The sequence below is a fragment of the Peromyscus maniculatus genome, chromosome 2, assembly GCF_049852395.1.
Source record: "Peromyscus maniculatus bairdii isolate BWxNUB_F1_BW_parent chromosome 2, HU_Pman_BW_mat_3.1, whole genome shotgun sequence".
NCBI classification, from domain to species: Eukaryota; Metazoa; Chordata; class Mammalia; order Rodentia; family Cricetidae; genus Peromyscus; species Peromyscus maniculatus.
This window is the reverse complement of record NC_134853.1, coordinates 60,234,984-60,259,083: the sequence shown is the minus strand read 5'-3', so window position 1 is coordinate 60,259,083 and position 24,100 is coordinate 60,234,984. Positions and strand designations below refer to the sequence as shown.

Here is a 24,100-nt window from a genome sequence, read left to right as displayed (position 1 = left end):
TATTCTGTAGATCTCTGAAGGGTTTGAAGATGACCTGTCTAAAATACATCTGCTCAATTTTTAAAACATATCTAATATGACTACAATTTCTATTGTAATGTCTAATTACTAACTTTCATTTCTTTATATCCTAATAGTTGGTAATAATGTAAATTATTTAAAACTAGTAATTGTCTTTTTTTTTCTTTTCTTTCTTTCTTTCTTTTTTTTTTTTAAACAAGAACCTTAAATCTAATCTCCTTTGTTTAGCCTTTTTCCTAACCCTTGACAACTTGTAACCTACCCCCCTAAATAATGAAAATTATCCCAGACCCAAAACCCATTAAAAGAACCAAAAAACCACCCGCCCCACACCACTTCTTTGGCAATGTGGGTGTCATATTCTTAAAATTGCTTCCTGCTGGGTATGGGCGAAGTTATCTTTATCCTGAAAGAAAAATTTAGGTTAATTGTCAAATTCTAGGAAAGGTAACTATATCCTTCATTATTATCCAGTCTGTGTATAAAGCCAAAGTTCAGGGCTTATCTCAAGTCCTTATTTAAGTAGTCTTTGAGACTGGATCATCTCAGCTAGTCATCTCAAAATTGCTCTGAGCACCTTGTAGTTCAAAGCTGATCTGTAGATGATGTTTGTCAGTTTAGTGATATTATTATTGTCCACGTGGAATTGTTGTTGTTGTTGTTGTTGTTGTGGGGCCCCATCTTCTTTCCGGAGACTTCAGTTGATGTTAGGCCTGGCCGTGATTTCCTGCAGAAAACTGATAAGAGACTCGAACACAAAGACATATATATGCAGCTAATTGAAGCCTTTTTTCTAGAATTAGTTAGTACTCTATATGACCATTCCTATCTTAACAAAGTTTAAAATGTATATGTATCTATTAATCTTGTAAATTTTGATATAAAATTTATACTTTAAGAAAAGTTTAAAGAATCAGAATAGAATCAAAGAGTTGAGATTAGTAATAGAATAGTCCCTTAATTAATTTGGCTTTTGTCCTGTCCCATAGCAGAAAATGGCTCTTTTATTCTGTCATGATACAGGGAGTTTGTATTTTCATTTTAACAACATGCTTGAGTTTAAAGAAGGAGAGAGCCATTCTCCAACTCCAAAGTCAGCTTTAAATTTTAATTGAACTGGGACTATTAGAAAACCAATAGTGTTAAATCTTTAGAGAAAAGCAGAAACAAACATTTAAGAAGACATAAAATTTTTTAGATAATATATACCCATATGCCATATACTCCAATATACTCTGTTTCCTGGGATAGATGATTTGTCCCTTTTCTTCAGTTGTCTCATTTGTCTTGTGTCCTTCAGATTCCTTAACCTTCATTCTCCTAAAAGACAAAAACAAAAACCTTCCCCCAAGACTAATTTTGGGGATGTTCCTTTTTGGCAAGTTATTATCTGATTAAATGAAAAGACATGTGTTACAGGTACAAGTTAGTTTAAATTGGATGTTCATGCTGGTTGATGAACTATCACCTCCTCTAATTAAGAGGTTTCTCTTGTTCAAATCGAACCTTTATCAATTTTGATGGTACCCACAGCTTATCTTCTCCTATAGAAACAAAAGCAAAACCTCGTCCCCAACGTAATACATACCCTGGCTTCCATTCTGAGGTCAGCACATCCTTAAAGTATATAGGCTGATTTAATTCTGTAGTTTTTTTCTATTACCCAATGTCTCTCTGCAGCTGTTGTTCCTTTCTCATTGGCATTCAGAAAATTCAAAGTTAATAGAGCATTATGCAGTCTATTTTTGGGGGTTTTTGTTACTCCTTTTTGTTTATTTAGCATATCCTTTAGAGTTCTGTTTGATCTTTCTATAACTGCTTGACCTGTAGGATTATGTGGTATACCTGTAATATGCTTTATTTTGTAATAATCAAAAAACTGTTTCATTTTAACAGAGACATATGATGGAGCATTGTCAGTTTTAATTTGTGCAGGTATACCCATGATGGCCATAACTTCTAGCAAATGAGTGATTACAGAATCAGCTTTTTCAGAACTCAGAGCAGTTGCCCATTGAAATCCTGAATAAGTATCGATAGTGTGGTGTACATATTTCAGTTTTTCAAATTCTGTAAAGTGAAACACATCCATCTGCCAAATTTTATTTCTCTGAGTACCCTTTGGGTTACATCCTGCTGGTAATGGCGTTTGATTATAGAAGGAACAAGTAGGACATTTCTTTACTATTTCTTTGGCTTGTTGTCAGGTTATGGAAAAATCCTTTTTTAAACCTTTACTATTGACATGATGTTTTTTATGAAATTCTGAGGCCTCCAGCACATTTCCTACCAATAATTTATCAATCTCATCATTGCCTTGTGTTAAAGGGCCTGGCAGACCAGTATGAGATCGGATGTGAGTTATATATAAAGGATGACTCCTTTTCCTGATTGTATCTTGTAATTGAATAAATAGTGAAGTTAATTCTGAAGCATCAGGGATAAATTCTGCAGTCTCAATATGTAATACCACTCTTTCAGCATACTGAGAGTCAGTTACTATGTTGAGAGGTTCTGAAAAATCCATTAATACCAACAGAATAGCATACAATTTTGATTTTTGCATTGAATTATAAGGACTTTGTACCACTTTACTTAAATTTTCTGATTTGTAACCTGCCTTTCTTTGTTTGTTGGCATCTGTATAAAATGTACGAACTCCAGATATGGGTTTTTGCCGTACAATTCGAGGCAAGATCCAATCAGCTCTCTTTATAAAATCAATTTTGTTGCTTTTGGGATATTTGCTGTTAATTTTTCCCAAAAAATTACTGCAAGCTCTTTGCCAAGGTTCACTTTCTGTCCATAATTTTTCAATGTCCTCCTTAGTTAAAGGTACGACAATTTCTGTTGGGTCTATTTCTGTTAATTGACGAAGTCTCAATTTTCCTTTCCAAATCAAGTCAGAGATTTTTTCCCCATAAGTTTTTAATTTTTTATTTGGTTTATTTGGTAAAAATATCCATTTTAATATAATATCTTTCCTCTGTATTAATATTCCAGTAGGGGAATGCCTAGAAGGTAAAATAACCAAAATGCAATCCAGTTTTGGATCAATACGATCCACGTGCCCTTCATGTACTTTTTTTTCTACCAAGGCCAATTCTTTTTCAGCTTCAGGTGATAATTCTCTTGGACTATTTAAGTCCTTGTCACCTTCTAAGGTTTTGAACAAATTAGTCAGTTCATCATTTTTTACCCCAACAATAGTTCGTAGATGAGAAATATCTCCAAATAATCTTTGAAAGTCATTAAGAGTCTGTAGTCTATCTCTCCTAATTTGTACCTTTTGGGGTCTAATTTTTTGTAGCTCTATTTTATATCCTAAATAATTAATAGAATCTCCTCTTTGTATTTTTTTAGGAGCAATTTGTAATCCCCAGCAAGGCAAAATTTTCTTTACTTCTTTAAACATTCTTTCTAAAGTATCTGTATTTGAGTCAGCTAGTAAAATATCATCCATATAATGATAAATTATAGATTTAGGAAATTTTTTACGTATCACTTCCAATGGCTGTTGTACAAAATATTGGCACAGAGTTGGACTATTTAACATTCCCTGTGGGAGGACCCTCCATTGAAATCTTTTAACCGGTTGAGAATTATTATAAGTAGGCACTGTGAAAGCAAATCTTTCTTTGTCCTTTTCTTGTAAGGGTATTGAAAAGAAACAGTCTTTTAAATCAATAACTATGAGAGGCCATCCTTTTGGTAACAGAGTAGGCAAAGGAATTCCAGATTGTAGAGAGCCCATCGGCTGAATTACTTTGTTAATTGCTCTAAGGTCTGTTACCATTCTCCATTTACCAGATTTCTTTTTAATAACAAATACAGGAGAATTCCAAGGGCTAGTTGACTGTTCAATATGGTGAGCATTTAACTGTTCTTGTACCAGCTCTTGTAAAGCCTGGAGTTTCTCTGTTGTTAAAGGCCATTGTTGAACCCATACAGGCTTCAAAACCCAATTTTCTTCAAATGTACACAGGAAACCCATTTTTTTTAAATGTGGAAAAAAATTTGTCTTTTAAATAGTTTCCTTTATGACTTACCAAATCTGAATAGAACAGTAGAAATCCAAGCGAATTTCAAAAGAGCCACCTAGTGTCCTAGGTGTGAATCCAGAGAGAGAGAGAGAGAGAGAGAGAGAGAGAGAGAGAGAGAGAGAGAGAGAGAGAGACAGAAGCAGAGAGACAGAGAGAAAGCAAAAGCGAAAGCGAAAGTGAAAGTGAAAGCGAAGGGGTAGCCGGCTAAAGCTTAAAGCCAGCCACTTGTTCCCTCTTGAGCCGAGTCAAGGCTTGGCTTTACAGCCAGGGGCCCTGTTTAGCAGGGCAGGCCTGAGCTGTTTGTAGCACTGGCTTTAAGCAAGCAGCTCACAGTCCAGCCTGAGCCCAGACCTGGGCCGGGGCTAGGGAGCCGGCTGCTCCGGCTAGGGAGCCGGCCCCAAGCAGTTTTTAATGGATTCTTGTCACGTTGGGCGCCAGATGTAGATGTAACCAATCGTATTGTTAAAATAAGAAACACAGAGCCAATGTAAAAAAGAAAGCCGAGAGGTCAGAGCTCAGAGATAAAATCTTACCTCCTCCAGTGCTCCTAGCTTCCCCGAGAGAGAGGGAGGTACTTCCTGTGTCCCTGTTTAAATAATCTTTCTGTTCTGCCTTCTCATTGGTTGTAAACCCAACCACATGACTGCCTCATCACTGCCTGTAAGTACCGCCCTCCAGGTCTTAAAGGCGTATGTCTCCAATACTGGCTGTATCCCTGAACACACAGAAATCTACCTAGCTCTTCTAACCACCACGCTCTTACTATGGCTCTAATAGCTCTGACCCCAGGGCAACTTTATTTATTAACATAAAATTAAAATAACATTTCAGTACAAATAAAATATCACCACATTTGGCTGCCAGGAACAATACAGCATTGGCTGCCTCCGGACCACAGCTTCTGTGTACTGGACCTCAGGAAACTCTGCCCAGAAGATTTGACCCCAAGGATGCTGGTTTCTTCTTAATCATGGCTAATTCTTCAGTCCCAGCTGACCAGAACCACAGATTTGTGATTAAAATATTTAAGGACCCTGATGGTCTTTAAGGGACTTTCAGAATATCCCTCTGAAACTTTATGAGCCAAGCCTTGAATCAGATTCACTGCTTTTTTTTTTTTATTACCATCTTTTAAATTCTCACAATAGCTTATTAAGCTCTGAACACTTGATGGCTTTTCTAACTAACACACAGTTCCAGAGTCCTTCCATGGTCCTCCCCAAAACATGGTCAGGTCTGTCACAAGCAATGTTCCACAAACCTGCTCTCAGTTTTTGTCTTAGTTAGGTTTTCTATTGCTCTGATAAAATGCCGTGACCAAAAGCAATATACTCCATCACCTAGGGTACTCAAGGCAGGACCTCACACAGTGCTGCTGGAGGAGTGCTGCTTACTGGCTTACTCCTCATGGCCGCTCAGCCTGCTTTCTTTTTTTTTTTTTTTTTTTTTGGTTTTTCGAGACAGGGTTTCTCTGTGTAGCTTTGCGCCTTTCCTGGAACTCACTTGGTAGCCCAGGCTGGCCTCGAACTCACAGAGATCCACCTGGCTCTGCCTCCCGAGTGCTGGGATTAAAGGCGTGCGCCACCACCGCCCGGCTTCAGCCTGCTTTCTTATACTGAAGACCACCTGTCCAGGGCTGGCACTGTCCACAATTGACTGGGCCTTCCACATCAATCGGAAATCAAGAAGATGCCCCAGAGGTTTGCCCATAGGCAAATCTGACAGAGGCAATTTCCCAGTTTTGGTTTCCTGTGTCAAATTGACAACAAACAAAACCAGGACAAGGTTCATCTTAATTTCAACTCCCACTAGCCTTAGTCATTTTACTGAATTCACTTTTCAAATCCTAAATTCTCTTCATTCCATTCAGTGTGTATGTTGTATTTCTTGGCCATCACACAACTGACTGATAACCTCTTTAGGTTCATTGAGCTATGTAAGTCTTCTTTAAATACCTTGAAGTCTCTGATAAAGGTATAGTTTGTGACGGTTCATTTGCATTCTGTGTCCTGGACTTCATCCAGGTAGTTCTCACTGGAGAACGTGACTGCAAAACTAGTGGGCTTGGGGTCAGACGGTTGGCCTTTTTTGTTCTTGTTGTGTGATGTGGCTTTGGCATGTTAATCTGTTTTATTGGTTGTTTCTGATGTGATGTTCTAGCTTGCCTGAGGCGGGGCTGCTTCAGGTACTGAGTGTTGAGAGCTACTTTAGGGAGTGGCTTTGTAGGACAGGGTTCTGGGGAGTGGGTAGGATTCACCAAGAAAAGCCAGTGTAGGAGTTTCTGGACAGGAGCTAGGCCTGGGAGTTTATATGGCATGGTGGACTTGGTTCTGTATTGCCCAATTTTAAACCAGCTGTGATGAAATGGTGGTGGTGGTGGTGGTGCTGCTGCTGCTGCTGCTGCTGCTGCTGCTGCTGCTGCTGCTGCTGCTGCTGCTTAGTGAGTCACTTCATTTTTCATCTCTTTGAAACAAGACTAAATCTTTAATATTTAATACAAACTGCTTTTTTTTCCTGGTTTTTTTTTTGTTTGTTTGTTTGTTTGTTTGTTTTTTGAGACAGGGTTTCTCTGTAGTTTTGGTGCCTGTACTGGATCTCTGTAGGCCAGGCTGCCTTCAAACTCACAGAGATCTACCCGGCTCTGCCTCCCGAGTGCTGGGATTAAAGGCATGCGCCACTACTGCCCGGATCAAACCGCTTTTTGAAAGAGTTTGTTTATTTATTTTGGTTTTTTGAGACAGGGTTTCTCTGTATTAACAGCTCTGGCTATCCTAGAACTTGCTTTGTAGACTAGGCTGGTCTTGAACTCCCAGAGATGTACCTGCCTCCCATGTGTTGGGATTAAAGATGGGTGAGATCACTACCTGGCACAAACTGCTTTTTTTGTTGTCCTTCAAAATTTTTGGAAACATGTTTGTCCAAAATGGTTGGAAAAGAAAAAAAGTTGAATTAGTCAATGTGTAGTTTTTATTTACGTTTGAATATGTTTTATTATTCCTTCTAAAACAGACACTCCTTGAATATGCAGAGAAATGGAAAACCTCAGAAGACCCCTTACCTTTACTGGAGGTATACACAGTGGCCATCCAGAGTTATGTTAAAGCTCGACCATACCTCACCTCTGAATGTGAAAGTGTCGCCTTGGTTCTGGAACGCTTGGCATTGTAAGTAGCACTGTGAAAAATTAATCAAGGACCATAATTTTTTCTTAAACTTTGTTTTCTCAGGCTTTATGACTATTTAATTTAAAGTAGATTTTATTTAAAATAGTTAATGAAGACTCTACTGATACAAGAATTATTGGTTTTGTTTTACTTTTACTTTCAATAATCATTTGTATTCTTTTCTTTTTTAGAAGCTGTGTTGAACTTTTATTATGTCTACCTGTTGAGTTATCAGATAAACAGTGGGAACAGTTTCAGACATTGGTGCAGGTGAGCTTATTGACGTATTAAATATGGATATAGTTTAATGAGTTGAGCTGATTTGGTTAAACTTGAAAGCATCTAAATGATGTGTCTATTTAATATTTATAGGTAGCTCATGAGACGCTGATGGAGAGCGGCAGCGGTGAGCTGCATTTCTTAGCTACTCTAGCTCAGGAGACTGGGGTGTGGAAAAACGCGGTACTGTCCACTATTCTTTCCCAGGAACCATTGGATAAGGATAAAGGTAAATTTTCCAGAGAGAGAGAAGGAAAAACAAATGAATCATTAGCCTAGGAAAAACAAGTATAACTCATGTCAAGGTGTATCAAAGGAGACTCATTTAATTAAATTTTGTGTGAAGGCCCTTCAACTTTATTTGGGGGAAGATGTATTTATAGGAATTCAGAATAACCAAAACTGAAGTTTTTTCTCAACATCTTTTTATCAGAAGAGATCTTTTTATAGTACCTAGCAGGTAGCAGTGTAATTTGTGTGTAATGATAAACTCATTTGACAGATGAAGAAGCAGAAATAAGGCAGCACCTGATTTTTTTCCAGATAAGAGTGAACTGTCACTGCTGGAACTCTGAGGTCTTCTGTTTCTAAGGTTAATTCTGTCATATTTTTGCAAGTCTTACTGTGTTTGTTGTTTTATGAGCTCAGGCAGTAAAGATCCCTGTTAAACTCAAACTATCAGCTATCCCAGTAATGCCTGAAGTAGATAGCTAAGTCACAAGTATTAGACAACATTTAAAGCTATACCACAAAGAAAGCAGCACGACTGTCTCCTAGAAATTTTTTCTTTAAATTACTTAAAATTATTTTGGCAAGCAGAGGGACGATCTCTGTGTGAGGCCACCCTGTCCTAAATAGAGAGTTTCAGGCTACCCGGAGCTGCGTAGTGAGACCTTGTCTCCAAAACAAAACAACACAAAAACAAAAAAGACTATTTCTGAAAGTTAGTATAGATTTCACCCTAAACCTTAAAATAGTGAATAGATAGTTAACTAGAGTAATTAGAAATTAGCATGGCTAGTAGAAAAGGGCATATAGTTATCACTATCTACCTCTTTCATTATTGCTGCTTTTCTTCTTATCTGTTGCCAAAGTCTAGGTAATTTTGCTCTGTGACGGTAGGTTATAAGGTCATGAGATGGGGATTTAAGCCAGTGTTAATGAACGTTCCTTGTACTCTTCATCTATTCATCTCTAAGTATTCTTTCAGGCAAGAGGTTCCTTCCTTTCTTCTCTTCTGCCTTCTCCACCATACTTTACCCTTCTTCTAAGGACATCCAGGTCTATGTAGTATTAAGGCCATAGAGAAATGGAGAGTAGATCTGTCTTAGTTAGGGTTTCTGTTGCTCTGAAGAGACCCCATGACCACAGCAACTCTTATAATGGAAAACATAATTGGGGCTGGCTTACAGTTTCAGAGGTTTAGACCATCTGCCATCATGGTGTTAAACATAGTGGTGTATAGGCAGACATGGTGCTGGAGAAGGAATTAAGAGTTCTGCATCTTGATCTGCAGGCAACAGGAAGTGACTCTGTGCCACATCGGTGTAGCTTGAGCATAGGAGACCTCAAAGCCCACCCCCATAAGTGACACACTTTATCCAACAAGGCCACACCTACTCCAACAAAAGTGCACCTCCTAATAGTGCTACTCCTTGTGGGAGCCATTTTCTTTCAAACCAGTACAAGATTTTATTTATTTTACTTGTGGTGGTGATGGTGGCATGTTAGATAGGATCTCACTGTATAGTTGAGAATAGCCTGAAACGTCAGGCTTCCCAATGTTGGGATTATAGTTAGAAGTCACCCTTCTTGGCTGAACATTATTTAAAACAACAACAACAACAACAATTTTGGAGCAACAAATCTTAACTATTTGCATTTGACATACTAGATTGCTATCTAATAGGTTGATACCAACATGCTTTATTTCTAATATCAAATTACACTTTTAATCTTGGTTTTGGAAATATTAGATATACATGTTAATAGTAATGTCAAATTATTTTAAGTATAGCTCATAACAGCATTCAGTTGTGTTTCTATGTGTCCTTTTAACTTTTAAAATGGTCCTCTGATAAAGGTAGGATTTATTGTCCCTTGTTTTACAGATGAGTAAAAAGAGGCTTAAAAAGATTGGTCATCTTTCTGTATCACATTTCTAGTGATATGAGACAGAGCTAAGAATTAAAGTCCAGTCCTGAACTTCTCTAGTATTTATGTCCTATTACAAGTACCCTAATAAAAGTAAAATTATAGCCAACCTAAATAAAGGATTAGCCTCTCTTTCTATTTTCAGTTTCTCAGTAGCATTTTGCCAAACTCACACGTTTTGTTAAATCTGAGAAAAAGGAGTCTCCACCTTCTCAGAGGGTTGCTGCAGTTTCAGAGACAGTGTGCTCAGTTCCTCACTGCGTGTTTTTGACACGGTAGCTGTTAGCAAATGGCTCCGCCCGCCGTTCTCTTTGCTGTTTTAGTTCTTAATCATAACCCCGTGTAGCCACTGGAGTAATGTGGACTGTGCAGCCAGGAGGACTCGCTACCGAGGTGGATTGCAGGTGACCACATTTAGTACAACGTAGGAAGCAAACAGTTGTTGGCTTGAGAGACTCTGCAGCCATAATCTTGGGTGTTTACTTAGCCCTGTATTGTTTTGGAAGCAGCTTTAGTGAATAACCATGCAAACCACAAGTATATATTTATTTTCTCCCTTGAAAAAGTTGAAGGAATTAAATTTTGGCATCTCTGTGCTAGTTTACTTCAAATTTCAAATGTGGTGAAACAAGGATGGACGACTTTTATGTCTAAGAGTCTCTGTCCGGTCTTCTCATTTAGCCTGAGATAGCCTTTGGAGAGTGCACACAGGAGAGTCAGCACCCAGTGGCCAGGCCTCTAAGGGCCGCCCTTGTTAGTCTGTAGTAAGGCCCTGGTCATTTTGATGGAGTATTGAACAGTGGCACTCCACTTAACCCTGAGTTTCGTTCATTGCCCGATCTGCTAAATTCAGGCTAAACTATAACAACAGCAAACCATAGACAGAGCTCAGAAACTGCAGATATGGCTTCCCTTTGGGGTTTGAGCCTCCTAGAATGCGGAACTAGTCAATCAGCATAAGGCAAGTAGTGGTTTTAGTGTGTAAGCCCTGCTAGACTCAAACTTACGATGATCCTTCTGCCTTAAATTCCCAGTGAAGGTATGAGCCACCACCTGGCTTCAAGTGAATAGGTAGACTTTCTTATCATACTGCTTGTGCCCTTCTTTAGTTATAACTGAATAGGAAAGCTACTTAATGCTTATTTATTTGTTTTCCTATTTTAATGCCCCTCTGAAACATCACTGAAAAATGAAATCACTCTAAACGCCAAGAATGGTATCTATAATTCATTCCACTCTTAGCCTATTAAGAGAATCTTGATTGTGAGAATTACATTTGAGAAGTCTTTGTCTTTTAGATAGGGCACTGTTTCTAAGCTGGTCTTGAACTAAGTGGAGGATGACCTCCAACTTGTGGTTCCCCCATCCCCCATCTTGCATCACACCTCCTAAATGCTGAGGTTATAGTTAGGTACCACTATGCCCTGATTATGTAGTACTGGGAATCAAGCCAGGACCTTGCGCATGCTAGGCACTCTACCATTTGAGCTTCATCTACAGTCTGTAATTGAGGGTTAGGGGTGTGTGTGTGTGTGTGTGTGTGTGTGTGTGTGTGTGTGTGTGTGTGTGTGTGTATGCATATGTTTTCACAAGTCACATACATTGTATAGGTATCAGTGGACATGTGTCAGTACCAATAGAAGGAAGAGAATAGTGTTGGATGTCATACTTTAGGAGTAGGAGAATCTAATTTATTTTTTGAGACAGGTCCTCTTACTGGAACTTGTAGGTCATCATTCAACTAGACTGATTGATGGCCAGTGAGTTGCATAAATCTTGTCTCCTCTCCAGCCCTGTGATTACAAGCCCACACTACTATGTCCAGCTTTTTATGTAAGTGCTAAGGATCAAACTCAGGTTCTTCATGCTTGAACAGCAAGTATTTTGCATCTCCCTAGCCCCTACAACTGAGATTTTTAAAGACCACTGTCATAGCCATGCAAGTTGGTGTCACATGGACATCTGCTGTCATGATTCTTTTCCTTTAGATATATGTTCTTTGTGTTTTTGAATTGTGCTGTCAACATTTAGTCTGTATCCCAAATATGATAAGGTGAGCTTTAGGTCACCCCATTCATTATAATAATTTGTACTTAATATAGTGACAATTATGTTTTTGGTTAGCCATTTCTCACAAGTCATTGAAATCACTATAGTCACACAAGGTTAGTTTTCTTTTTAAATTTTATTTTAAATTATATGTATATGTATGTGTGCATATGGGTAGGTACACATGGGTGGGTGCCCCAGGAGGTCAGGAGTTTCAAATCCCCTAGAACTAGAGTTATAGACAGTTGCGCGCCACCCAGTGTGGGTGCTGGGAACTGAACGCAGGTACTCTGCAAGAACAGCAAGTACTCAAACTGCAGTCATTTCTTCAGCCCCACTCATTGTTGCTCTTGGGTTGTTATGTCCCCGGTCTCCTGTCTTATACTTTTATTTTTTAGTACATAAATGATGTTTTAAATATTAATTTTTATTTTTATTTTTGTTTATTTGCGTGTCTACCTGTGGAGGCCAGAAGAGGCCTATTGGATCCCCTGGAGCTGGAGTTAGAGCTGTTTATGAGCCTGATGTGGGAGCTGGGATACAAACCTGGGTCCTCTGGAAGAGCAGCAAGTGCTCTTAACTGCCGAGCCATTTCTTCAGACCCACATCAATGACTTTTTAAAGCTAACTTGACTACTACATTCATTCAGTCTTCCCAACTTATCAAGATTACTTGGGTACTGTATTATTCAAGGTGTTTTTCTTTCTCAGTTTCTATCATTAGCAGATCTACTAGCATACAGCTGTACAGCCAGGGTCCCTAATTATAACAATAAAAAGGACCACTTAAAGCCAACCACATTAGTATATGTCTCTAATTCTAGTAGTTTAGAGGTAGAAAGATCTTAAATTTGAAAACAGCATGGGCTACATAATGAATTGAAGACTGGTCTGAGCCATGCTCTGGGATCCTGCCTCAAACAACCCAAAGGCTAGTTAGTTGATAAGTACCTGCTTAGTATGCACGAGGCTCTATGTATGATCCTCTACTACTGGGGATGAGGTGGGGAAGAAATTGAGGCTCTTGTGTATTCTTAGCTTCTTATCTGCCTCCAGTCATTTTATCCATATTACTTAATCGTTGCTTTATCAGATATACCTATTTCTTCTTATATCTGGTCCACAGTTCTCTACTTTTCTCTTTAAGTATTTGGTGAAAGACCATACCATTGTTCAGAGTTATCTTAAGCAAGAATGTTCAGTATTGAAGTAAGTTTGACTTTATTTATTATTTTTTGTATTATCTTATTTCTCTGAGATATGCTGGCCTCCAGCTTGCTGCAATCCTTTGCCTCCTGGGTGCTGAGATTACAGTTGTGATCCTCAATGCTCAGCCTTATTTACTGTCTTTATACCTTTAGAGATGATTAATGAAGCAGTAATGTTTTATGTTAGTATGGTCCATTGCCCGGAATTAATAAACCAATGTAACTATGTATTATTAATGAAGTCCAGTGCTTCATTCAGAGTTCCATAGCCTTTACTTAACAGCTTTTGTTTATCCCAGGAACCAACTCAGGATAACACACTACATTAGTCATCTTTCGGTTCCTCTTGGTGTGATAGCTTTTCAGACCTTACCTTGATGATCTTGACACTTTTGATGAATACTGATGGGGATATTTTGTGCAGTGTTCCTTCCTTGAAACTTGATATTCGTATGATCACATCGGGGTTCAGGCCTTGGGGGAAAGGACCACAGAGGGAGAATGCCATTGTTCTCACATCATGTCAGCATGATTTCACCATTGTTGATGTGAACCTTGACAGCCTGCCTAGCCGAGTGTGTCAGTTTCCATTCTCTGAGGTGGATCTTCCTCCCATGTTATGATCTTTGGTTTTGTTTTTGTTTGTTTGTTTGTTTGTTTTTTTAATGAGGCTTGATTTTAGAAGTTGTTGGTGAGAGACAGTTCCTTTTTTTTTTTTTAATTTATTTATTATGTATACAGTGTTCTGCCTGCATGCATGCCTGCAGGCCATAAAAGGGCACCAGATCTCATTATGTATGGCTGTGAGCCACCATGTGGTTGATGGGAATTGAACTCAAGACCTCTGAAAGAGAAGCCAGTGCCCTTAACCGCTGAGCCATCTCTCCAGCCCCTACTATAGTGATCTTTGAAGGATATTTTTATGTACATCCCATACTTAAGAGGTAGGAAATTATCCTCAACCTCCTGGAGAGAGCAGAATCCATATATCCCTGTTCAAAACTCTACACATATTTATGTTTTCTCCATTTACTTACTTGCTCTTTTATTTAATATTAGTGTGAACTCATGGACATTTTTAAAAATACTTTAATTAGAGCCTAATACTACTGTTATTTTATAGCTCAAATTACTCTAGCTTTTGGGTAGGACTTGTTCATTTTTCCTGATTGCATTGATATAACCCTATCACCAATGGGTTTCCTTGTTTTCTCTTATTACAAGATGTTCTAGGCTTCTCCTGCGTATTTCCTTGGCTCCTGGGTCACTGGATGTGTTTCTTGTTATTGTGGTGTCACTTTCTCTGGGTACCCTAAGTGGACTCTGTGCGTATGCGTGTGTGTGTGTGTGTGTGTGTGTGTGTGTGTGTGTGTGTGTGTGTGTGTGTACATATATACTTAAATCTAATATCTGTATAGTAAATAAATGGATCTATTTTGTTCTTAGTTTATACTGATATGTCCAGTGCTAATGCATTACTACACTCTTAGTTATTCTTTTTCCATCTCTAGTGTATGCTCTTTACACATTTGTTGTCATATAGTTAGACTCCCTCCCAAACTTTTTTTTTTTTAAATTTTGTTTTTGTTTTTGTTTTTCGAGACAGGGTTTCTCTGTGAAACAGTTCTGGCTGTCCTAGAACTCACAGAGATCCACCTGCCTCTGCCTTCTGAGTGCTGGGAATAATGGCGTGTGCCACCGCCACCCGTCAATAAACTTTTTTTCCTTTTCATAGTAGAGCTCCAGCTGCAGCCTCACGTTAGGTAGATAAGCTGTCGCTAAGTTCCATCAATCGAGTCTTCATAGTCTACAATCTATCTTGGACTATTCTACTTCTCAATTTTTGGAATCCAAATACTTTAACAGTCTTTTTGATGTAAAGTTATTTTGATGTAAACTTTTGACAAAAACTGTGTTACATGTCCATCCATAATAGTTTTACTGTCCTAAACAATATCTATACATCACCTGTTCATCTTTCTCCAAAACCTGACAACTACTGTTCCATTTGTGTCTGTAGTTAGGCCTTTTCCGTGCCGTATAATTACAGCCTTCTGTTTGGTTTCTTGGACATAACTATACATTTAACATTTCTTTGTCTTGTGTGACTTCATAGTTAATCCTTTCATTATTGGTTCATATATCATTGTACAGATGTCCCATGATTTATTTACTTACTGACCACCATCATTTTTAGTGGTTTGTACAAAGCTACTCTAAATGTTTATATGTAGGTTTCTGTGTAGTTACAAGTTTCCACATGAGTTGGGAAAATGCTTAAGAGTTGATTAATGCATCTTGTAAAACTATGTTGAGCTTTCTAAGAGACTGCCAAACTGTCTTCTGAAATATTTTTATGGAATTTTGTATTTTTGTCAGGATTGGGTGATAATTTTTGTTACTCTAGAACTTTCACCAGCACTTGGCTACTTTCGGTGTTTTAGCCATCTGATAGGCTTCTGGAGATAGCACATTATTTTAGTTAGCATTTCTGCAGTGGTAGATGATATCCAGTATCCTTTCAGAGGTGCACATTTGCCGTCTGGACATCTTTGATACCGAACCTGTTCAGATAGATCATTGCCTATATTTTTTTAACTATATTGTTTTCTTTTGGAATTTAACTGTTGTGGAGTACAAATCCTTCATCATACTGTATGTTTTATAGGTGAGTTATTTTACTGTGTCTTAGCCTTCCCTCTAACAGTCACTGATAGAGCAGGTCTCCTCTTTAATAGGGCCAGATTTTCAATATTCCCTTTTAGGAATCACCAAATTGAACATCATACGGATTTTTCTTTTGTATTTTTCTCTAGATGTCATAGTTTCCCATTTTACTCAAGTGTTTTGTTTTGTTTTGTTTTTTTTTAATCTGTTTTGAGATAATTTACTTGAAAAGTATAGCCCATTTGGGTTGAATGAATTCTGTTTTGGTTCTCAGTAGTCACTTATGTTTCTGAAAGTCACAAGCCATTCTTAGACTCATATCTGGGAAATCATCTCTTCTCTGCTGTTTTGCAAATATACCACTGGCTTCATTTTGAACATTGCAGTGTTTATCAGTTTCAAATTATTCTGTTTTTTCTTCTTTTAAATCAGAGTCTTAATGTACAATTCATGAGATGATTTCTCCTTTTATCATAACTACTACCTAATTTTAAGCAATAGGCCCTACCCTAGAAACCACCTCCCTCAGCTTTAATGCTTTAACATTTTGATGAGTTACAGGCTGGTTTGGGGTTTTAATTTTACTAACATTTTACATGTTAGTACTTCTTCAGACTTGTTTTTCTTTTGTGTGTATCATTTGAAATATCAAATGAAACTTAGTCACCCTGAGTTCTTCAGCACTTCCCCCTGCTTTTCTGTTGAAATAGTTGAGTTGCCTTCTTGTCAGCTTGTCATCCTTTGATTGAGTCTTGGCCCAGTAATTACCTTTCTTCCTTCTTCAAAGGGAATTGTCAGAGCTTAAAGCTTTCCCAAATACTACCTGCACCTCTTAGCCCATGAGTAGTAACTGTGCCTCAGTGAGGTGATGAAGGAGGAAGGGTTTATTTCATCTCACAGCTTGTAGCCCATCATCCTGGGACATCACGCCAGGAACCAGAGGCAGGAGCTGATGCAGAGGCCTTGGAGGGGTTCTCCTTAATGGCTCCCTACTCCTGACTTGCTTAGCCTGTTTCTTACATCCCCAGCACCACAACCCCCAGGGAAGTCCACTGTGAGCTGGGACCTCCTGCATCAGTCAAGAAAATGTAACAGGGACAGTCTGGTGAAGGCGTCACCAGTTTTCCTTTTTCAAAATGACTCTAGCTTGATTCAAGGTGACATAAAACTAGACAGCACTTTCTGCTATAAGCCTGAGTACAATTATCTCTGAGGCATGCTTTTAGTTCTTCTGAGGTACTATCCATAAGTGGCATAGATGAATTATAGGATGGTTTTGTTATAAATTTTTGACAGACTGCTGTGCTGTTAACTCTAGAGGTTATGTGATTTTACAGTCTTGATAACAGTACATAGCTCCTGGTTTCTCCATATTATCACCACCACTTTTCTTCCCTTAGACTGTTCTAATGTCATGAAGTGGCACATTGCCATTTGGCTTCCATTTCTCTGATAGTTTGTAATGTTCTATGGGCACATTAGCTGTTTGTATATCATCTTTGGAGAAAGATCTACTTACTGCATAGCCATCTAAAATGTGAATTTGAGTTATAAGTGTTCTTAATATTCTATGTGTCTTAGAAATCCATTTTTCTCTACGTGTGCCATTGATTTCTCATCATTAAAACATAAGTATCTGTGATTTAAAAAAATTTAAGACTACTATTGATACTTAGTATTTCTTTAAAAATTGTTTCCTGTTTATTTAGTTATTTTATATGTATGTTTTGCTTGCATGTATATATGTGCTCTACATGTGTACCTATTGCCTGGGGAGGTTAGAAGAGGGTGTCAAACTCCCTGGGACTGGAGTTACAAAGATGGCTGTGAGCTACTCTGTGGTGCTGGGAGTAGAATATAGAGCTTCCCGAAGAGCAACAAGTGCTCTTGCTGCTGAACCCTAATACTTATTTTTTAATACACTGATTTAACATGTTATCAGCACAGGTTATCATTCTAATCTTTACATATTCTTGCTTCAAAAACTTATTAGGGAATATTTAAAATTGACTTTAGGAAATGCCATCAGTTTTATTAGATACTTGCTACTTTGAAATTCTTTACCACTATCTTCCAGATTCTATTGATTATGAGTTTCCACAGGAGAATTTGTAACAATTTCCAGATTTTGTATCTCTGGATTTCCTTTTGGAAGGGGGCGGGGGGGGGGGGGCAGGCCAAAGCTTTGTTTTTCTTAATGTCAGTTACTCATAAATAGTCAGAAAAACCTGATTTTAACTCTATTTTAGAGTTATTAAAAACCTTTAGAGTTTGCTTTGGTAGTGAACTTAACTGAAAATATACTGAAATATAAATGTCCTAACTGTGTCACGTAGAACTAAAAAAAGAAATGAATTACATTCATGTCAGGTACTGAGGCACTAGATACTTGTACATCTGATTTATTTATCCATGTTCAGTCTTTATAGTTTCTTTTTGATTCAGTGTAAAGATTGACTAGAGTGTACAGAGGTCTGGGCTGGAGTAAAGATTTAAATTTGGAAATCTGTGTTATTGTTTAAATATTTGTGACTTTAATACTGAGGAATCAGTAATGGTGATTTATAGACATGTCTTTTCCTAGTAAAGCAGAGAAAAACTAAAAATAAAGGTTTTGAAGGGAACATGGGATGCTGAAAATGAAGGACCATCTCACAAGCTACTTACTAGATAGATCTGTTGGGTATTCTGTGTTCTGGGGACCATTCGAAGGAGATTCATCCCAGAATGTCGTTTTAGGGTTTCTGGATGCGGGGAGGAACAGTTTCTCTGAACTGAATCTTGAACCTCTGTTCAGAAGCATATTTATTGATTATACACAAAGCTTGTGTTTGGGGTACAAGTTCCTCATAACCACAGCCCCTTTGATCTATTCTATGTCTCCTCTGAAGGAAATCACCACACCCTCAACCTTTAGTTCTTATTGTGTGTGCACTGTTTGCAGTACCCAATTATTCAAGACCTCTGAGTGCGCCTGGACAGTCTTGTGACCAAAGTCATGCAATGACTGGAGACCCCTTCAGAAAAACAAGTGTAAATCATAGAAAACAGTTGTCGATTAGGATTTCTTCAAGGTCTAGTACCTTCAGCAAACACTTAATGCATTCTACTGTTACCCTAGATACAGAGACAGCTGTTACATTCTAATGTATACCCCAGATTCTATGACTCTGCTAGATTCTCATTGCATACATCTTCCAGGAATTCATAGTTAGAGAAAATAGTGTTTCATCTACGGAACATTTCAGTTGTTTGTTCCTAGAAGTTTCCTAAAGGCTTCAAGCTAGCCTAGCCTTCAAGAAATAAATGTTTAAACATGATTTTTATTCAGGTACAGAAAACTTAGGAAAGTGTTTAAATTCATAGTTGTTGCCCAACTTTAATGCTTTAATCCCACCACTCAGGAGGCAGAGGCATGTGGATCTCTGTGAGTTCGTGGCCAGCCTGGTCTAAAAGTGAGTTCCAGGACAGCCAGTTCTACACAGAGAAACCCTGTCTTGAAAAAACAAACCAAAAAAAAAAAAAAACAACAAAAACAAAACCCGTACGTGTTAAAACATGCATTCTCCTTCACAGATACATTGACTTTGTGTTGTCGAGAACCCAAAGAGCACAGGATTGAACAGAATAGGAAAAATTGTACATAGTGTTTTAGCCATATACTAAAATAGATTAAATCACAAATGCATTGAAGGGATTTGTCCTTTGGCAGACTTTGTCCATTTCGTACTATTTTTTGTGCATATTTTTATTTATTTTAAAACATGTTAAAAAGACAAACTTCCCCTTTGTAAAAGAGTAAATACATTGTCAACGTTGAACCAAGTATTAGTTGAATTTCTTATTCAAAGAATGTCCGAGTACCCTTTATTATTACCCAGATAATTGTGTGGTGCTCTGGGTTGTTTAAGAATAAGTGCATTGGGAATAATAATTTATTGTAATTTTAAAAGATTTTGATGCAGAAATATTTGTGTAATCAAGTTTATTCAAGCTAGGTGTGGTGGTACACACCTTTAATCTAGAGACAGAAGCAGGAGGATTTCTTTGAGTTCAAGGCCAGCCTGGTTTACATAGTAAGTTCCAAACCTGCCAGGTCTATATAGTGAGATCCTGTCTCCCAGTGCCTCACTCCCCCTTCCCCTGAACCCTGAAAAAAAAAAAATCAACAACAAAATGGTGCTTTAAGAATAAAAACATTCGCTGTACCTCTAAAAGTTGGCAAGCCTGACGTGGTGGTGGTGCCCCACCCCACACCTTTTTTCCTAGTACTTGATTGTCGCTGGCAGGCGTGTCTCTGTGAATTTGAGGCCAGTCTGGTCTGTAGAACTAGTTCCCAGACAGCAAAGGTACACAAAGAAACCCTGCCTCAAAAACAAACAAAAAGTTGGCAAGCCTTAAATGGCATCACATGCCTGTAACCGTAACATTTGGGAGACAGAGACAGGCAGGTCACAAGTTTAAAGCCATCCTGGGCTACAGAGAGAGTTGAGGATAGCCTTGATATAGATCAAGACCCTATTTCAGGGGGTTGGGTGGGCAGTATGAGCTCCTCTTAGTCATAAAAAGTCAAGTATGGTGTGATATCCTTACTGACGGTAGTAGAAAATTGCCAAAAGGGAAAAGTTTTAGTTTCTGTGGGGTTTTTTAATTGCTTCTAAATATTTGTATTACAGATGAATTACCAAATGTTAATAATTTATTGTGTCTTGTTTTTTTAAGTGAATGAATTTTTAGCTTTTGAGGGTCCCATCTTGTTGGATATGAGAATTAAACATCTAATCAAAACAAATCAGTTAAGTCAAGCAACTGCTCTAGCAAAGCTGTGTTCTGAGCATCCAGAGATTGGTACAAAAGGGAGTTTTAAGCAAACTTACCTTGTCTGTCTTTGCACATCATCACCAAATGAAAAGCTAATCGAAGAGGTGAGTATATTTTTTGTTAGTAATTGTTAAGTGGATAAATTATTTTTTAACTAGATTTAGATTAGAATGTTTTGGACTTCCTGCTTGTAAATAATGGAGCACTTATGTCTGTCTTACAATATGGTATGCTTCTGGGTAAGGGCAATTGAATCTCAGCTGCTTTCATATTCATATGTGATAGATTGGACCTTCTGATTTAAATAATGTGGATAGTTTGTGTTGACTAAATTAAAGGAAATATGATGATGTCTTATTAGTGTCATGGCAAGTTTTTAGTAGTATTTATGCCATAACTTCATTTTTATTTGACATTAGGATAACTAAGAACATTTTTAGCTGACTTATTTAACAAGAAAAGCAATCCTAGGTAGAAGTTATATAAATTATCTCTGTAGATGTAGACTATATGTAAATATACATGCAATGTTGTATAATAAAATATACCACTCAAAAACTAAATGTTTAGTGTAAATGTGTATTTTTTTTATAAAATTCTATTTTAACTTCATTTGGTATGAAGTGCAGAATTTGCACAAAAATCAGGAAGTATAATTATTACTAAAAGGGAATTCTGCATTTTTGTTTACTTGATTTTATAATTAAAAGTTGAAATAGCATTTTGTGTTTAAAGAATTTAGATAGAGTAATAGTGTATTGAACTGTGTTTATTACTGTAGTACTGTATGATCACTGTTTTCAAGTGTCTTACATCTCTCCTGTATAAGAGCAGTAAAAGAAAAAGGAATTGCTGAGGTCAGGCCTGCCAAAATTCTGCATAGATGGGGGCAGATTATCTTCAGGCTCCTCCCCTTACTAAGGAGTTATTAGCAGTGTGTAGTTGCAGAAAGGGGGATGGGGTGGGAGGGCAGTGCTGATCAAATTCCCATGCACCAGAGAATGGCCTCACACTCATACACACATGGGCAGCAGTCACTGGATTTGTTTGTTTTTAAGATTGAGGAATTGGAGAAGGGAGATGAGGGTCATCATGATCATATTTCATTGTATACTGATAGGAAATTCTCAAGACTTAAGGAACTTTTTATGGACTTACATGTCAAAGGACTTAATATGTTAAAGGAAACGCTGAAATACAAGGTGAAGAGCACAATTATCAAACATATCCTATGTACAGTACCTAGAAGACAGAGAAGCCTGTAATTAGAGTTTAGAACATGATTACTTTAGAGGTGAATGCCTGTGTGAGGGTAGAGATTGTCTGATGTCTATGTGCTTTTTCTCGTGAATGAAAATTAAGATAGATGATGAATAAGGTTCATGGATATGGTGAAAATATTAGAAAAATGAGGAAGAGTGGTTCCAGCTAGTTTCTAAACTGAATGAAGTAAAACATAGGCTCCCAGTCTTGGACATTATTCTATTAGTTTAGACATTGTCTAATCTATAACTATTTCTCTTTACTGTTTTTTTTTTATTTTCCCAGACAGTTTGCATTTTTCAATTGCCATGTATGAGAGCAAATTTAAAACTGAAGCTTTCTTATTAGTTGAAAATGACAACTGACAAATATAAAAATTTCATATAATAGCCTTTGAAATGTGGGTGGCGTTAAATGTACCCTGTGTGTTCTATACAGTGGGTAGGAGGGGTGGCCAGCAAACGAGGTGTGTGGTCCTTGCACTAAAGAGGCCTGCTAATGGAGAGCTGTCTAAGGATGCAGTTATTCGATTACCGTGGAAGGTGAATACTGAGTTTGTTTCTAGATCTTTAAATAACCAGATCTTGAAATCCTCATCCTATTCTTTTTTGGTGTAATTATCTAGAGTTAAGTAGCAGCAGCCTCTTCTGGGACATACTCCAGAAGATCCCTGGGGATCTTAGGGATCTCTGATGTTAGGCAGTGATACTATTCTCCTTTTCATTTATTAAGCAGGTAGAATTAACTGTTTTGATTTTTTTTTTTCTTGTTCTTAAGCATGGTTCATTAAGATCTCTGTGTCCTCCACCCAAGGAAAAATGTCAGTCATAGTGATTAAGTTTCAGGGTCTCGGTATATAAAGATATTCTTGTTAAACACTGTTTTCTGAAAAATAGATTGCCTTTTTTTTTTTTTTTTTTTGATTTTTCGAGACAGGGTTTCTCTGTATAGCTTTGCGCCTTTCCTGGGACTCACTTGGTAGCCCAGGCTGGCCTCGAACTCACAGAGATCCGCCTGCCTCTGCCTCCCAAGTGCTGGGATTAAAGGTGTGCGCCACCACCACCCGGCAATAGGTTGCTTTTGTAATATTTATATTAGAAACATATTTGAAGTTTCAAATATTTGTCCATATGAGGAAAATGTTTTAAAATTGATTAGTCAGCCAGGCTCATTATTTCTGCTACAAGGAAAAAGTAATCAAGTCACCTGCACATTGAAACTTTACAAGAGATACTATCCCCACTTAGGGATTGTGTTCACAAATATATTCTATTCTCCACTTCACATACAGACTTTTCGTTCGTTTTCTTTTCTTTTGCTTGGCATAAGATTTGAATTTTAAAAGCATGCTCCTTAGAGATTATGGGGATAGAATTAATTAAGAGTCACTGGATTGATAGTCCTGAGGAAATTCTTGTCCATGTGCGTCTGTGAGGCACGCGATTAACTATTTCCTAATAGTAATAGCACTGTTCCTGGTGGATGTCAGACTTAATGGTGCTATAAGAAAGGGATGTTCATCTGACTTCTCTTGAACTAATGAGCTTTTCATGGATTCTTGGCATAGATAGTAGAAATAGTTGGCAGCGTTAGTTTACATCCAGTTTGTAGTTGATTTTATCGTTAGAATAAACACATAAGGTTTGTTTGTTTGCTTGTTTATGCCCATGCCCTCACCCTCTTGTTTTCTCTCTACTCACCATTTTCCACGTCACATTCTCCGGGTAGGAGAGTGTGGGTGAAGGTCAGTTGTATAAGATGTGAAAAGAAATTTTGTGTTCAGATTTGAATCCCAAATCCAATATCTCATTGTATATATGAAAATAATTTTAAAAATCTGAAAGGTAATGCATATCTGGTTCCAAGCAATTTTGGTTTAAGTGACACTTAACCCTTGGTAGTATCTCTTCAGCAAGCTCTTGTGTCGATTATCCATGCTAATTCTGAAGAAGCTGGCCCCAATAAAGAGTTTGCTCATGTTATTGTTATTAACATGTTATGAAAAGTTTTTAAAAAACCTTGCAGTTTATCTAACTGATATTTGTCATCATGAATGCATATTAAAATGCTCATTTAAAATTCCCAAAGCTCTTGTAAAAGATAATGAGATAAAATGACAAGAGGGGAGGTCTTTGATGGCAGTCAGACAGTTTGTTTTGATTTGTGGGTCTACTTCACAAATGACATCACTTCTTATCTATAAAATGTTACTCTTCCTGTCTAGTGCTAAAATTATAATTAGTATATATGAAATGTCAGACATTGTGTTTAACTTATTGTAGATATTTTAAAATATTGATTATATATATATATATATATATATATATATATATATATATCTTTTAGTCCCTTTTTTTCTTGGACTGTGTAAATAGGGTCACTTACAGATAAAGATTTGTTACAGTGTGTCTGATACAGGAGTAGTACATGA

General features: G+C 37.6%; 1 protein-coding gene across 2 annotated transcripts in view; it reads left to right on the top strand.

Annotated features, from left to right (window-relative positions):
- Znf292 (zinc finger protein 292) overlaps window positions 1-24,100 on the top strand; it is an 80,641-nt gene that overhangs the window by 37,668 nt on the left and 18,873 nt on the right. For both annotated transcript variants that reach the window (XM_006975317.4, XM_076564040.1), the window contains exons 2-5: window positions 7,074-7,228; window positions 7,420-7,498; window positions 7,601-7,736; window positions 20,308-20,510. In XM_006975317.4, the coding sequence (XP_006975379.2) occupies window positions 7,074-7,228; window positions 7,420-7,498; window positions 7,601-7,736; window positions 20,308-20,510 (573 nt within the window). The remainder of the gene's footprint in view (window positions 1-7,073; window positions 7,229-7,419; window positions 7,499-7,600; window positions 7,737-20,307; window positions 20,511-24,100) is intronic.